The 17,932-nt window shown below is 36.7% G+C and overlaps 1 protein-coding gene across 7 annotated transcripts in view; it reads left to right on the top strand.

Annotated features, from left to right (window-relative positions):
- The window catches only part of ANKS1B (ankyrin repeat and sterile alpha motif domain containing 1B), a gene marked incomplete at both ends in the record, with an annotated part of 1,184,520 nt that overhangs the window by 208,681 nt on the left and 957,907 nt on the right, over positions 1–17,932 (top strand). For all 7 annotated transcript variants that reach the window (XM_082634609.1, XM_082634606.1, XM_082634608.1 and 4 more), the window contains 2 exons: positions 11,970–12,045; positions 14,380–14,481. In XM_082634609.1, coding sequence (XP_082490735.1) covers positions 11,970–12,045; positions 14,380–14,481 — 178 coding nt within the window. The remainder of the gene's footprint in view (positions 1–11,969; positions 12,046–14,379; positions 14,482–17,932) is intronic.

Here is a 17,932-nt window from a genome sequence, read left to right as displayed (position 1 = left end):
GTTTTGTTTCTCCACAAGGAAAAGCAACTAACCTGCTTTTGTTATCTGTCTCGTTAGCCCTAATTCCAAGGTTAACTTTTCTTTTATTTATTTATTTATTTATTTACAATTTTCTCCTTTTATGACTGTTTTTTTTAGCCCCCAAGTCACTGGCAACATACTTACCTTCCAGAGATTTTGGTTCCCGTCAGATTATGACTTTTCTCCCCTATGTATTGATAAGCTATTGCTGCATAATAAACTGTACCAAAATTTAACAGCTTAACACAATAACCATTTATTTAGTTTATAATTCTGAGGTTATGGTTTAGTCTTAGCTTATATGGGCAGTTCTTCTGTCCTGACTGGGCTCTCTCATGTGTCTTGGGTCAGTTGTGAATCAAATAAGTGTCTGTGCTTCAGGGAGTGACTGGCTGTTACCTGGGGTAATGGGTGAGACTGCTATGTGTCTTTCATAATCAAGCAGGCCACCTTGGGCTTGTTCACATGGTTGAGAAAGAGCAAGAGAGAGAGAGAGAGAGAGAGAGAGAGAGAGAAACACGATTATACAAGGCCTCTTGAGGTCTAGCTTTGGAACAAACATATTGTGGCTTTTGCCATGTTTGATCGGGCAATACGTCACAAAGGCAGCCCAAATTCAAGGGGTAGGAAAACAGATTCTACCTTTCAATTAGAAGAGGGTGTGAATTATAAAAGGGGTGTGAATACCCAGAGGCAATAAATGCAGACAGATTTGTAAACAAATCTACACATTCAAGGTGGAATTAGTGCTCAACTGTGAGGTTATTTTCCTAGGAGTTGTTGAGGTTGAATACTGTGTCTCTCGGGGGTTTTTTGTTTGTTGTTTTTGTTTTTTTAAGTTTTAAAAATCCTACGCCTTCTAATCTTAGGTTTCAGGCTGACTCCCTGAATCAGAATTTTCCTTAGACCTTTGCCTGTGTTATTTAGTTGGTTAGATATTTGTAATATCTTTTCTAAATTGCTTATTCTATTTTGGCAGCCTTGAAAATAAGCACAAGAATTTTTTTTTAGCCCTCATATTTAAGAAAAAAAAACTTTGCTTGGAAAGGGGTATTGAAATGAGATAGATACATGTTTACTATTTATTACAGGTGACTAACAAAGTTACTTTTTTAAAGTATGTTTAATGATAAGCTAGATGTTTATTGTCTAAATGTTGAATTTCTCTAATCTAGATTTATTGCTTTTATTAACACTTCTGGAATACTTCTAAACTTTATTGCACAGATGGCATTATAACCAAGGACTTTAACTATGGCTGTTTGAAATCAGTAATTCACTTTATGTCCCATGACTAGAAAAGTAAGAGTTCAGATTCAATTTTATAAATTTATATTTTTTATGCAAAACACTGTATTATGTGCTTTTGGAGAATTAAAGATAAAAAAGATCTGTGCCCAAAATTTGGTGGAGAACACAAAAACTTGCAAGAATAACTCCTGTTACATGACATATTAAAATAAATGCTAGGACGAAGTGCTATGAAGATATAGGTGAGAAAAATATAGATTTAAAGAGGGAGAACTTGGGAAGACATTGAAGAGTGATGTTTGAAGAAGACCTTGAAAGTCTAAAAGGACTTTGAATTGTAGGTGTAATTTAGCTTGCAGATGTACATTATTTGGCTAAAACAGTGTTTTAAAATGTTGAATTTTAAATACTTCCCAATAGGGTATATACCTTCTAAGATGTCAGCCTCTCTCTATGATTCATTCCTTTAGATTTTTCTACTTGGCCCCTGATAGCATTTTGTTTTGTTACTCACAAATCAGATGAAAGGGACACCGTATGTTCAGAATACGTGAACACTTAATCAGAAGCATTAGGGCAGGTACCCGAGCAGGATGGGCAACATTTTGGTTGCTATACCTCTTTCACTGATGCTCACTCTATGATTTCATCTTGAAGGTTCCAGGAAGTAGAGCTGACAACATATTTCTACAGTACATCTCAATGACTTGACTCTTCCATTAGATACAGTTAGCCTTAGTTGATTTTTTGTTTTTATTATTATTATTGCTTTATTCATATAAAACATTTTTTGGCATCTCATTACCCTTTTTTTGTGATTATTTAATTTTTTTATGTTATTCAAATTAACTGTCACCTAGGTTTACCATCAGATTCACTATAACATTTTTTAATATTAAATTTGAAGTAGAGATTTGTTGATATTCTCACTGGCTGAGAGTGAACCATACCAGTTAGTAACCTTAAACTGTTTCAGTGGCTTTAATATTCATTAATTTGTTAACTAGTTGGAAGTTAACAGTATTAAAAGTAATCCTATTTGGTAAATCACAGTAATACATTTTTAGACTTCAGTTGCATTCAAGTTATTATGAATAATTCTTCAAAATTTAGAGATGGCTTTGGAGGATCTTTTCTTTTTTATTTTTCTTTTTTCTTTTTTTTCTTTTTTTATTTTTTTTTGAGGTATGCGGGCCTCTCACTGTTGTGGCCTCTCCCGTTGCGGAGCACAGGCTCCGGACGCGCAGGCTCAGCGGCCATGGCTCACGGGCCCAGCCACTCTGCGGCATGTGGGATCCTCCCAGACCGGGGCACAAACCCATGTCCCCTGCATCGGCAAGCGGACTCTCAACCATTGCGCCACCAGGGAAGCCCTGGAGGATCTTTTCTTTTAATTACAAATATTTTTAAATGCAGCATTTATTTTGTACTTTTTGTAGAAGTTTTGTTTTCTGCTTCATTTCTTTCTGAGCAATTTTGAATTATAACACCTATTTGAACTAGTGAGCAAAATAATTTAATTCCTATTTGGTTGAATTTCATAGTATATATTTACTTATAAATCCTTTAGCATTAAAAATTTCTTAATAAAGAGAATGAATCGTATTAAGATATTAAGAAAGTAGGGTTTAATTGGCAAGATTCTTTTGAAATTAGCAATTATTTCTATGGATTTCAAACCTGATTTTGGGTAACTAGGTGGTGATAGTGTCATATTATGCTAGTGCTTTAACTGTGTGTGTTTCTCTTATTAAAACTCAAAGAGTTAAAGCACTAGCATAATATTAAGAAATTGGGTTTTATATGAATGTAAAAGGAAAGGAAAGGAAAATTACAGAAAATTAATAGTAAAGAGTACAAGTTAGCATGCTAGGAGCTGTTAAGGTGCAAAGCTGAGTAAGGTACAAAGTGCTTAAAGTGGCAGGAGAAATATGTGCCTAAGTGGATAGATTACTTTTTTTTTTTTTGTGGTACGCAGGCCTCTCACTGTTGTGGCCTCTCCCGTTGTGGAGCACAGGCTCCAGACACGCAGGCTCAGCGGCCATGGCTCACGGGCCCAGCCGCTCCGCGGCATGTGGGATCTTCCTGGACTGGGGCACGAACCCATGTCCCCTGCATCGGCAGGTGGACTCTCAACCACTCTGCCACCAGAGAAGCCCTAGATTACATTTTAATAATCCATTCACTCTTTTTTTAAAAATTATTTATTTATTTATTTATTTTTGGCTGCATTGGGTCTTCATGGCAGTGCGCAGACTTCTCATTGCGGTAGCTTCTCTTGTTGCGGAGCACGGGCTCTAGGTGCGCGGGCTTCAGTAGTTGTAGCACGTGGCCTTCAGTAGTTGTGGCATGCGGGCTTCAGTAATTGTGGCATGTGGGCTCTAGAGTGCAGGCTCAGTAGTTGTGGCGCATGGACTTAGTTGTTCCATGGCACATGGGATCTTCCCGGCCCAGGGCTTGAACCCTTGTCCTCTGCATTGGTAGGCAGATTCTTAACCACCGAGTCACCAAGGAAGCCCAAAACGAGAAGATTGCACTTACTCTCCTACTTCCTGAGATGATTATTTTAAAATTTCTCCTCTTTTCCGAAAACTTCAACACTTCCTTCATTGTCATCCCTCTGTGATTACAACTTTGTTTTTATTTCACTGAGATAACAGAAACAATCACATATTATCACCTCCACAGTTGCCAATATGTGTATATCTGCTTTCCTTCCTTGCTTTAAATTAACTTTCTGGGTTTATATCTGAGGCTAACTTCTCTACTTGTGCATTGGCTCCTATCCCCTCATATCGACTTAGGATACATTGCTCTGGCAAATATTCCCTCTTTAATAGAATGTTTTCCCCCTCTTAACTGCATTATTTCCCGAAGGATGCAAAGATGTGGCAATGTTTCCCATCTTTAAAAAACCCTCTCCTTTGAAACTGAATTTTCCTCTAGCTGTCTTCTTCTTTCTCTGATCCTCTTTATGGCAACATATTTATTTTTAAATAAAATGAAATTTATTGTAGCCTTAATGCACATAATAAAATGACTTACAAGCAATTTTTATTAGTAGTAGCTAGAGAATGGGTAACTGACCATTCTTGTGAATGTAGTGGTAATCCCACACCTGGTCATTCTTGTCACGTTTCTAAAAGAGCCCCATGCAAAGATCTACCTTTCTGACTACAGGTGAAATTAAAGAACATATTCTAGAGGAAGTAATACCCACAGGACTAAAAAAAAATGGCAAAATATTTAGAAAGACTTGTTTTTACTCATATCAAATTCTTTCCTTCATCTCTGTTGAAACCATTCCAACTCTATTACTCTATAAAAATTCTGTTTTTTCCTTTGGTGAAGGTAACTAATGACTGCCATATTGTTAGATCCATAGCCAGTTCTTAGTCTTCATCTTACTTGATTTATCATCAGCATTGACAAAGTTGATCTCTCCCTCCTTTTTGAAACACTTTTTTCTTTTGACATCTGAGATACCACTCTCTCTTGGTTCTCATGTAGTTCACTGGCTGTTCCTTCTCAGTATTATTTTAGGTTGAGCCAAAGATTTTGATTGCCTGCCATTCAGTGTTGCAGCTAGATAAATCTGCAAGACCTCATGAACCTGTTACTGCTAATTGCTTAAGAATTAAGTCTTTCTGTTTTCTGTCCTCTTTTGTAGATTCATACTCCTTTTCCCTGAGCCAGCCTTTATTTTCATTCCTTCCCATTGAACCTTTACATTGGAACTCTGTAACTCTGTTACTCTCTCTTAGCTATTGCCACAATACTGCTGTAGGATAAGCCCAGAAATCTCAGACATTCATAAGCAGTGGCATTTTTTTTCATTCTTAAGTTACAGGTCAGCTGGGGAAGCTTTGTTTAATGTTGTAAGTTAGTCTGGGCAGCTCTGCTCTATGTGTTTATTATCTTCCTCCTGGGACTAGCCAGGACATGGCCTAAGCCCAACCAAGGAAGCACACTTTGGGCCTCTGCTTGCATCATGTTAGCTATCATCCATTGGCTAAAGCAAGTCACAAACCAAGCTCCAAATCAATGGGTAGGGATATATACTCCACCCACATAAGTGCAAAGAGCTGCAGTGTTGTATGGCAGAGGGCATTCAATAGGAGGGACTAATAATGTAATCTGTGACGTCCCTGTTCTGTGGTTAACCGTTCTCATCTTCCTGATCTCTAAGCATCTGAGTCTCCCAGGTCTTAGTACTTAAACCTCTTTTCTTCTCTGTCTTTACTTACTTCCTGGTTGGCCTCATCCAGTCTCTCGGCTTCAAATGACATCTTTAACTAGCAATAAAAATTTTATTTATTCATCCTGGACCTTACCCTAAACTCTAAATTAGGTGTCTGCTGGACATGTCTATTGGATGCTAATGGGCATCCAAACTCAGCATTTCAAAAACTGAGTATTTAGCCTCCATAACCCCTTCTCCCCAAATTTGTCCATCTTCCAATATTTCCCATTTCAGCAAATGGTAGCGCTGTCCTTCTAGTTGTTTGGCCCCAAAACTTTAGGGTTTCTTCACATTTTAATTTAGTTCTTCATCAGATTTTATTGGCTTTGTGCTCAAACTATATCCAGCATTTCAGTACTTTTCATTCCCTTCACTACTACCACCAGAGCCCAAGTCTTGATTATCTCTTGCCTCCTAACTGGTTTCCCTGCTTCTTCCTGTTCTTCTGTATTAGTCTGCTTGGGCTACTATAACAAAATACCATAGACTGGGTGGCTTAAACAGCACACATTTGTTTTATCACAGTCTGAAGGCTAGAAAGTCCAAGATTAAGGTTCTGGCCAATTTGGTTCTTGGTGAGAGCTTGTAGATGGCTGCCTTCTCCTGTGTTCTCAAACGACACAAATGAAGAGAGAAGGAGAGAGCTCTCTGATATTTCCCCCTCCTCTTATAAGGACACCAATCCCATAGAATTGGGTTCCCGCCCTTACAACATCATTTAACCTTAATTACTTCTGTAAAGTCCCTATCACCAAATATGGTCACACTGGGGTTTAAGGCTTCAACATATGAATTTCGGGGGGGACACAAACATTCAGTCCATAACAGACTCCTTCAGTCTATTTTCAACAAAGCAGCCATAAGTGATCCCATTAAACTAAATCAGGTTATATCACTCTTCTGCTCAGAAACCTTCACTGGTATTCCAGCTCACTCGGAACAAAAGCCACACTCCTTACAGTGGCTGACAGTGTCTTATCTGACCTAGTCCCACTCTCCCTGAAGCTACCTCCTGCTACTCTTTTGCCATTTCATATAGTTTCAGACACAGTGGCCTCGTTGCTCTTCCTGGAACACACTGTGTGTGCTACTACCATAAGGCCTTTGCCTTACTAACCTGCATGGCTTCCTCCTCTACTTTCTTCAGGTATCTGCTTAAATGTCACCTTAATAGGGAGGCCTTCCCTGATCTGTCTCACTTACCACCTTAGCAACTCCATTTCCTTCCCCCTAGTTTCCCTTTCAGGACACCATATCCCCTCCAGCCTTCTGAGGAGAGGATACCAGGCACATGCTACATCAACAAGAAAATTTGTTCCCTACTCTTAATGGAGTTGAGAGCCTGGGTGCGAAGACAGAAAATAAACATATAAACATACAAAAATTACAAATTGCAGTAAGTGGTATAAAGGAAAAAAGCAGGTTCTTGTGTTTGAGAATGAAGGGTTGGGGAAGTCTCTCTTAGGATGTGCCACTTAAATGGTGCTAGCTCAGAGAAGTGAGAGATGAAGCCATGGAAACAGATGGGTTTACAAGAAGGAGACTATAGTGAGAGAGAAGAAGCTGAATAAAGACTATTCAGGTAGTTTCTGGAAAAGAAGTCTGTAAAAAAGCAGTTAGTTACAAGAGGAATGCCAAGACAATACAATTATAATAATCAATTCATCCATTCACCATGTATTTATAGAGTGCCTGCTCTGTGCCAGGCATTGCCTACTATGTGCCAGAGGATATAGCAGTAACAGAATAGACAAAAATTTTGCCTTCAAGATGATATTTAATAAAGTGTGGAGTAAGGAAAAGTGAGATATGGGATAGAAGCTTGAAATCATAGCAGGTTCACAGGAAGTTTCTATGGTTGTTTGTTTTGGTAGATAGTGAAAAGGTATGTATTTTTATGGAGAATGGAAGGATCCAATGAAGAGACTGAAATTGAAGATGCAAGAAAACGGTGAAGATACTTCATAAGCAAAATTTGAGAAGCAGAAAATGATAGAAAAAAGAGCACAAGTGGAGGATTAGCTTTTTTAAAAAATTTTTTACTGGAGTATGGATGCTTTACAATGTTGTGTTAGCTTCCACTGCACAACAAAATGAATCAGCCATACATATACAGGTATCCCCTCCCTTTTGGACTCCCCTCCCATTTAGGTTACCACAGTGCATTAGGTAGAGTTCCCTATGCTATACAATAAAAATATGGAACACTTCATGAATTTGTGTGTCATCCTTGCACAGGGGCCATGCTATCTCTGTATGGTTCCAATTTTAGTATATGTGCTGCCGAAGCGAGCACGAGGATTAGCTTTAATGAGGGGAATGGATGCTTCCTCTGAGACAGAAGTGAAGGAAGGTAGGAAAGGTAAAGACATTGGCCAGAAGTCCCTAGTTAAATAGGAGGAGAGGGAAAGATCTTCTTTATAATAGGAGAAATGGTATTTCTGAGTTTTTTGAAGACAGATCCTGTTTCTCTTATGCCATTTCCACCCCCAGTCTAAACCTACTTATAACTTTCAGCTATTCTTCACATGATGTTTTTCTAGATTCTTGTTTTGGGATGCTCTTCTCTGGACATATTCCAATCTGTTGATGTTTCTGTGAAAGTTTAGTATCCACACTTGAACACAGTACTCTGGATATAGTCTAGCTAATGTAGGGTACAAAGGATCTGTTGCTTCTCAAGTTGTTTAGACATCATTTATTCATTTACAAAGGCTAGGATGTTCTTATCTTTTAAGTTCTTACCTTTCATCCCAAGAGATGCCTACAGGGCTAATTGCTGCTAGCCAGGGCGTCAGGGGTTGTTACTTCTGTGTTAAATGTCATTCTCATTGGCTTTTCTTCTTTTTTCTCTATCAAATTTATCTTTACTAACTGTTTGTTACTTCTTTTGGTAGTGGGTCTTGTTTCTCAATAGTTTTTATTTCCCCTGCTACCTGTGCTATTTTCTCTACTGATCATCATCACAATCCCACTTTATATCTTTGTTCTATTTATTTTCTCCTTTAATAAAAAATTGGTCTTCCTTTATCTGGTCATTCTCTTTTGCAAGCTTCAGAAGGGCTATGGTTAGAGTGTTAAATTTGGAAGGGGGAACCAGTGCAGGCAAGCTGACATCTTCACATCCCCTTTCTTTCTGCTCTTTTGGCACTCTTAGAATACATAACCCAAAAAGCCATTTTGAAACATCTAGAGGTTTTGGATAAAATATAACAAAGATCTCTTTAAATGTATAATTGAGCTTTCATGTATCAGGGAAATACATACAGCCAAACCAAAAAGGAAGCTAAAACCCAGGGCTTAAAAATAGGAACATTCTTTTCAATATCCTCTCCCCTTTTCCTACCATTTGTTTTTCTCAGTTTTGGTGCTACTGAGGCTTACCTTTAATAGCCATTTCCAATTGGAGAGAGAATTTCTTTTGCTTTTATCAGCAATTCAGCATTAAGATATATATCGTGTCATGTCTACTGACTAAGCTGTTTTCACCACTAATTGTGATTAGAGGTTTTTTTTTTTCCCCTGAAAGGTGATAAGACGTTGTGAGTGCTTCATATCTGTTTACTGGATAAATATTGAAGCGTTACTATATTATCAACTGCATAATTGTCTATTCAGAAACTATGTTTATTTTAAATGATTAATTTTAAAGAAATGGAGAAATTTGATCCATTGAAAAAGCAGGCCCCAAATTTGGGTTCACCTATTTTAGTGTTATTTCTTTTTTTTTTTTTTAGGGGCACCGAGGGCTGTGGGCCCATTTGCTCCTGCATCCACAGCTAGTGTCAGCTCTCTCCTAAGACTGCCTTCTTTTTTATTTATTTATTTATTTAGGCTATGTTGGGTCTTTGTTGCTGTGTGCAGGTTTTCTCTAGTTGCAGTGAGCAGGGGCTACTCTTCGTTGTGGTGTGCGGGCTTCTCATTGTGGTGGCTTCTCTTGTTGCGGAGCATGGGCTCTAGGCACGTGGGCTTCAGTAGTTGCAGCACGCAGGCTCAGTAGTTGTGGTGCGCGGGCTCTAGGGCATGTGGGCTTTAGTAGTTGTGGCATGTGGGCTTAGAAGTTGTGGCTCACGGGCTCTAGAGCACAGGGTCAGTAGTTGTGGCGCATGGATTTAGTTGCTCCATGGCATGTGGGATCTTCCCAGACCAGGGATTGAGCCCATGTCCCCTACATTGATTGGCAGGCAGATTCTTAACCACTGCTCCACCAGGGAAGTCCTAGTGTTATTTCTTTGTATACATTCCACTTGCTTGTAGAATGTTTTAGACTAAATATTATTTCATGAGAACACAGGAGTCCTTGATCTATCCTCTCAGCTTGCTTGAGCTTCAGACTTTGTCTCCTGCTCCCCTCCCAGTCCCACCTTGGTTAAAGCCCAGGTACTAATCTATCAGGGATTGGTAGATTTCCTTGAACAAATTCTTCTTCCAGTGCTCAATTCCTGGATGCATACTTTCTGTCCCTCATTCCCTTCCCCAGGCTCTGAGGAATTCCACTTTCCTTTTCATCTCTATATTTAAAATATTGTTTAGTTTTTCAGAATTTTAAAGTGTGCTATTCCAGGAAGGGTTTTTCTAACATTAAGTACAAACTTTTGTGAAAATTTGGAGGAAATCAAATTAGTAGTAAGAAAGTTGGTTGAAAGACATAGAATGAGAGTGAGAAGAATTAGATTATTTCAAGGGATATTTTTTAGGGAGTGAAAAACTTTTTATGCCACACATTGAAACATTGTTTTAAGAAGCTGCATAAGTTTCTACAGTTTCATTTTCCTTCCATATAGTGCTATATATATTTATAAATTATTTTATTTCCATGTTTATTAGTGTCTATACATATCATACCCAGAAAATTATAAATCAAGTGCATTTCAGTTATGCCTTTTTGGCAATAAATTCAGATCATGTTGATAGATCTTCAGTGGTCCTCAAGCCTCCTTAACAATGCATTTATAAACCATTTTATACTGGGTTAATTATACAATAAGATTTTATTAATTAAAGACATTTTTACATTATATAGTATTTTATAGTGATATTTCTTTCTTGTATTGAGATGAAAATCCCATACTAGAGATTACTTTTAGTACAAGAGGACAAAGTTGCCATAATGACAGTGTTCAGTTTAACACACAGAGACATGTGCACATACTAAGGACCTGGTAGACATTTTTAAATTCTTGAGAGGAAAAAAAATTTTTTTAACGTATAGCTAAAAAAGCTTCCTCTTTGAAATCTTCCTTGATCTTCCTCAAGACAGAAACCAATCTCTCCCTTCAATGCTCACAAATTCTTGTCTTCTATGTTATGTTCCTACCTTCTTCTACCTTTTGCCCTCAAAATAATTCTTAAATGTCTACATTTTTGAGGTACTTTTTTCTAGGCATTGGTGATACCATGATGAAAAAAATAGATGTGGTCTACATTTCCACTAAACTTACAGTTTATTAAAGGGAATAGACAATCACATAACATTATAATGTAGTACTATAAATGCTATGATGAGGAAGATTAGATTGATGTGGAACACACAGGAAAAGTGCTGGACTTTAGGGGCAAGCAGTATCTTCCTGAGTGAAATTATATTAAAATGAAGATTTGACATGTAGTATAGGTCTGTGGTTCTCAATTATACTCCCTAGACCCTTATTATTACCTGGGAACTTGTTAGAAATGGGAATTTGTGGGCCTCATTCCAGGCTACTGAATCAGAACTTCTCACGGTGGAACCCAGAACTGATTCGTGCTGAAGATTGAGAGCTGGTGGTATAGGTGATGGCGAGATAAAGAGGGCTAGGAGTTAGATCCTGCCAGACCAGCTTTTGAGATCTTTACAGAAGAACACAGAGAATGATACTAATAGGAAAAAGTTTAGTATGCTTGGAGCATAAATAAGGTAGAAGGTCTGGGGAGAGTTGGGATGGGCAAGAGAGAATATGGAAAGCAAAGCAAGGAGAGGATTGTCCAGGTTTTGTAAGCCATGTTAAATTGTTTAGATTTCATTTACCATTGATATTTATTTGTACATCTGTTTCCTCAGATAGAATGTAAATATACAAGGGCCAGGATCATATTTCCATACCTCAGAACATCCCTCAACTATTCTTGGTATAGAGTTAGTATTAATGCATGCTGAACTGAATGAACTCATTGGATATTCACAAAAGCCTCGTGAGGTAGGCATTAGTACTCTTACTTTATATTTGAGAACTAAGAGGAGGTGAGTGGCTTACCAACATAACAAGGTCAAATGGCTACACAGAAGCTGAGGTGTTTCACAAATTCAAGCTTTTGGGTTTTGTTTCTAGAATCTCTTCTTTATTTCACACTACCTTTCTGTCAGAGTGCTAAGATTACAGAGAATATGTATGAATACATAAAATGACAGAATTTTTTAACCTAAGCATTCCTAATGCAACTGTGCTTCTTTTTCCTTCTTTTTTTTTTTTTCCAGACAGAAAAAGGGAGCGCACTTCACGAAGCAGCTTTGTTTGGAAAGGTAGATGTTGTGCGAGTTCTGTTAGAAACAGGTAACTATCATGATTCTCCATGGAACTTATCTTGATTCTCCATGGGGCTTATCTTGCCAAAAACTATTTGTATTTCAGGAGTAGACAAAGGAAAACGACACTTTTTTTTTTTTTCTTGACAATCACCCTTATTTCTTACCTTCACTCTAAATTGAAGGTATGTATTCATACCATGTAGAATTGAGCCTCAATGTTTAGGAAAAAAAACTGATAACAATGTGTACCTTCCTTTACTCAGTAGATACTTTAATAAAAAGCTTTTGGAAATTACAATTTTATACATTTAAATCACATTAAAATAGAAACTACCAAAAAGAAAAGGAAATCTCTGCCTTCTATAGGAGGTTGGAACTGATCCCCGTGAAGTTAAGACAATTGCTTGGTTTATTAAAGAACATACTACTTTCCCTAGGTTTTTATATTGTGAATAATGGTAAACAGAAATTAGAGTTCCCCATTCTTAAGGTAAATTCTCCTTCTAGTTACTTCATCAACTGAGTAGCTATTGTTTGTAAGCTGCAGTGATTTAAAGGGAAGCTTTTAGAGGGAAAGCTTTGAAGGAACAACAAAGTAGGCTTATTTGTCTCCATATGTATATTATGACTGAAATAAAATTGGAACTGAGATCAGATTTTTTTAAGATCAAAAGTCATGGATAATGGAGAGGGTGTGGAGAAAAGGGAACCCTTTTGCATTGTTGGTGGGAATGTAAATTGATACAGCCACTATGGAGAACAGTATGGAGGTTCCTTAGAAAACAAAAAATAGAATTACCATATGACCCAGCAATCCCACACCTGGGCATATACCCAGAGAAAACCATAATTCAAAAAGACACATGCACCCCAATGTTCATTGCTGAACTATTTACAATAGCCAGGTCATGGAAGCAACCTAAATGCCCATTGACAGATGAATGGATAAAGAAGATGTGGTACATATATATACAATGGAATATTACTCAGCCATAACAAGGAACGAAATTGGGTCATTTGTAGAGACGTGGACGAATCTAGAGACTGTCATACAGAGTGAAGTAAGTCAGAAAGAGAAAAACAAATATCATATATGTGGAACCTAGGAAAATGGTACAGATAAACCAGTTTGCAGGGCAGAAATAGAGACACAGATATAGAGAACAAACGTATGGACACCAAGGAGGGGAAGCGGTGGGGGGTGGGTGTGGTGGTGGTGTGATGAATTGGGAGATTGGGATTGACATATATACATTAGTATGTATAAAATGGATAACTAATAAGAACCTGCTGTATACAAAAATAAATAAAATAAAATTCAAAAAAATAAGGCATGGATACAAATTTATGCTTGTAAACAATTGACGTGAGTCTTTTGTGTTTTAATCTATATTTAGTGTGTTTATTTTCCTCAGTAAAAATGTTAAATGAAAAATATTGGCAGACTATTGCATTGTGATAGTTCTTATGTGAAGTTAAAATTTCATGTATATGTAACTTTGATATGTAACACAATGATATAATAAATGAGGCAACCAATTAAATATGTGCTGGTAACACATTTCCATACAAATTGAAGCAAATACTTAATAATTTTATTATAATGAACTAACTGTTGAGGCTAGATCCTGAAACCTGGCTTTGTTTGTGCTTAGATACTTGGGAAGTTTATAAACTTTTTGCTCTTTGCTACATTAAACTCTTTACAATAAAAACTCTTTACAATAAACATTTCAGAATTAAAATAATTCCAAAGGTATTTCAGTTACAAACTTTAAGAAGTTTGCTCACTAGGTATTTGATGAGTGTTGCTGACATTGAATATAATCTTGCATAAATAAATATTAAATATTTGACTTTGTATTTGGACAATAATTCAAAATAATCCTGCTTTTTCAACTTTTGTGAATACTAAAGTATTCTAAGACTGTTCTTATACTACTTACATGGTACATTATTTTTACCATATTATACAGAATATATAAATCATATGACCATAATACTTTAGGAATTTAAATTCTAAATCAGTAATATTTTTCAGCTTGATAGTCTACCATTTAGTTAACTAGCTATAACCTCAATTAGCTATAATCTGAAAAAACAATATTAATGAATGGATCAGTGCCCTTTAAGAGTTAATTCATTATCAAGAATGTTCCTAATCTTTGGCATCAGTGGTCTCCCACCTTCTTTCTTACTAAAATCGTGTGTGTGTGTGTGTGTGTGTGTCTTAATTTAAAAAAAATCACCTTAAGTGCTTGGTCTGTATACTTTTGAAATTAGAGCAGTTATGTATTGACTGTATCTTCTAATGATACCCCACTTGTGTACATCTAGTGGGTTTTTCTTTTTCTTTCAGGAATTGATGCCAACATAAAAGATAGCTTAGGTAGAACTGTCTTAGACATTCTGAAAGAACATCCATCTCAGAAATCTCTCCAGATTGCAAGTCTCTTACAAGGTAAAGAGTATTGAATGATGGATGAGTTTGCATTACAGTTAAGATTAAATTAAAACTGTCCTAGTTTTCTCTTGGGTTTTAACATTTACTTTTGAATGAACTTATTATTTGCTTTTTTTTCTGGTAGACTTTTAAGCTCAATAATAATTTCTACCTTTTAATGTTTTATTTCAGTTTTTCAACTGCTCAGTAATTTTTAAAAAGCTAATTTTTTTTTACTTATGTGATATTAAAAAGTGTTTTTAATTAAACACATGTAATAAATATATAGTTATGAACTTGAAGGTATTAGGACTGTAAAGTGATGATGCTGAGGTATTATCTTACACTTGAATAATGCTTTAAGAGTTTTCAGGGATTTTCTATTATTTTGTCTGTTTTCTATAACTATGAGGTAGATAAGTCAGATATCGTTATTCTTTTTGCATGTGAGGGAAACTGAAGCTCCAAGAGGCTAAGTGACTTGCTCAAACTTATATATCCTATTCTAAGCGGTAGAACTGGTGTGTAAATGCTGGGTTAACAACAACAAAATTGTACTTAGTTGAAAGAATACAGATTATTTCCTACCAAATCCAGTAGTACAAGATAATTCAGTCTTGCCAGGCTTTGGTTTTGATAAAGGTCATTTTAAGTACATTTGTAGTTAGTTGCAATTACTAGGTCTGCTGAAGGTTTGACAACCATCTAGGTACTACTTTTTCATTTGCAGGATTACATACTTCCCCATTTGATCTAAAACTTTTATGAAAAATTTAGATTTAAGTGCTTTCCATTTCTACTTGGTGATTAGGCCTGATATGTAACATGTTCCCTTAAAAATCCAGTTGTTTGTTCTTTTCTTTCCACTTAGCTCCTTCACTGTTGAGTGGGGATTATCCCCTACAGTTGTTACAGATTGGCTGTGAATGTAATAGAGGGAGGTGGGATGGGTGCCACTGGATGTCATTTGAGAAGCTGAAGAGCAGCTTTGTCCTGCAAGGAGATAGGTGAATTAAAACCATGTTGAGCAGGAGACATGCATAATAGATACAGGAGTCAACAAAGCCCAAAGAGGGGGAAAAAATAGATGCACTACAGGAGGTCATTATGTTCTTTTCTTTCTTTACTTCCAAAACCTCTCAGGGAAGTTCAAACCCCTACAATTTTCTTGTCAATAAAGAAGTTAATTGCAAGTCAAGCGCGTATAGAGATAAATCAGAGGCGAATACAAGTGTGGCTCTTCATATTAATTCAAATTAAAGTCAAGTTGAATGAAAACTGAAAAATAAAAGAGTGATATACAGTATTTAAAAAAGTCTTTCCCTTCTAGGCACTTTATATTTCATATTGGCTTTTTGCCTCTAACTGAACTTTAAAAAAACTGAGACTTGTGCATAATATGTCTTTTGGGAGAAGCAAAATAAATGTCATCCACTAAAAAGGGGGCATGACATAATTACAGACATTTCTAACATATTGCACTGGTTCAACTTAGATGAAAATGTTATTATATAGGAGTAACTGTCTGTTCTCTTAAATGGTCAAGATTCATTAGGTATAACAATTTGCGATGGAGTATTTGTGACATCTTTGAATTTTAAAAATTATTGTCAAATTTTAGAATGTGAACACATTATATTCTCTGCATTCCTGGTTTTCAAATCACTGGTACATTTTATTTTATTATTTATTTTTAATTAATTAATTTATTTATGGCTGCATTGGGTTTTCATTGCTGTGTGCGGGGTTTCTCTAGTTGCAGGGAGTGGGGGCTACTTTTCATTGTGGTGCATGGGCTTCTCATTGCAGTGGCTTCTCTTGTTGCGGAGCATGGGCTCTAGGTGCTCGGGCTTCAGTAGTTGCGACTCGTGGGCTCAGTAGTTGTGGCTCGTGGGCTCTAGAGTGCAGGCTCAGTAGTTGTGGCACATGGGCTTAGTTGCTCTGCAGCATGTGAGATCTTCCCGGACCTGGGCTCGAACTCGTGTCCCCTGCATTGGCTGGCAGATTCTTAACCACTGCACCGCCAAGGAAGTCCCAAATCACTGGTACATTTTAAGTCTTATGAAAAAGTTTGTTATTGTAGTAAAGACAATTTATAGTGGATAAAATTACTGCCTGAGTCAGAAATTTTCAGGATAGAACCCCATAAGTTGCTTTCTTTTCCTATTAGAATTTGCCTAGTAGAATTGCTCTTAGATAGAAACTGTTTGGATAGTATGAAAACAAAAGTGGTTGGCATGATAGCACAAATTTTCTTAAGTGAATTTCAAGAAGAAGGGGTTCCTCTGAATAAAGAAGCACAAGTATTGATTTAACCCCTTAGCCAGAGGCTGTAAACCATCCACTGTGGGCTGAATGCATTTTAGCGGGTAGCAGATATGTTTTGTTTAGATCACATACTTTTGGCTCACACGGTGTTTCTGTAAAAATTGAATTACCTTTCAGCATTTAAAAATCTAGGATTTCAACTAACTCCCCAGAGTTTTGGTTTCTCAAAAAAATGCAGGCTTTCGTTTTACTTCATTGCCAAACTTTAGATGGGGCATCTGCTCTCTGGTTAGCCAGGCTCTGCAGGCTTTCCATTTTTTTTTTGTTACATTGAGGTTGAATGTTAATCGACATTTATCCCTGCATTCAGATGCTGTTTTCTTATGATTAAGGGAAAAGTGAGATGCTTCTTGTACCTATCTGGTTTTGCCATTTATTAGCTGAATGAACATGGCCAAGTTAATAATCCTTCCCCTTTAGTTGTCACCTTTAAAACTGAGATAGTACTAGTGCCTGTGTCATAGTTTTGTGAAGATTAAATGAGTTAATTTATATTAAATACTTAGAACACTGCTGGGTGCATAGTAAGCAATACTTGAGTTTTATTATTATTATATCATCATCAGAATTGGAAAAATGAGAGATGGGCTGAGTGTGGGACAAAAAAAAAAAAAAAGGTAAAATGTCAATAATAGGGAATTCCCTGGCAGTCCAGTTGTTGGGACTCTGCACTCTCACTGCCAGGGCCTAGGTTTGATCCCTGGTCACAGAACTTGGAGCCTGAATGCCGCGCGGCACGGCCAAATAAAATGAAATGAAATTTAAAAAAAATAAAATAAATGACAATAAAAAAAGAATGGGAAAGAACATTATTTCTTTGTTGAACTAAAGTTCAATACGCAATTGTGCTTATCTTACAAGATTACAGCACCATCATAAATTAAACTTATCCCACTTCATGCATGTATGTTACCTGACTGATCATTATATCCATCTGAATTTGATATCCCTGTTTAGGGATGAAGTCTATTCAAAGCATCATTCAGAGAGTTTTAAACCTTCAGGTAGGGTATATTTACGGAAACTGAGGATGTTAAGGAAACGTTGTGACAAAAATTTAGTTTTCAGAAAAAGTATTCGTGAGTCTCTTCTAAAATATCTTTTCTGTTTTAATTAAAAAGCTTTAAATTAATAGCTCATC

This window comes from Mesoplodon mirus, assembly GCF_964341445.2.
Source record: "Mesoplodon mirus genome assembly, chromosome: 11".
Taxonomy (NCBI): domain Eukaryota; kingdom Metazoa; phylum Chordata; class Mammalia; order Artiodactyla; family Ziphiidae; genus Mesoplodon; species Mesoplodon mirus.
Note: the sequence above shows the minus strand (reverse complement) of the source record. Positions and strands in the feature narration are given on the sequence as shown.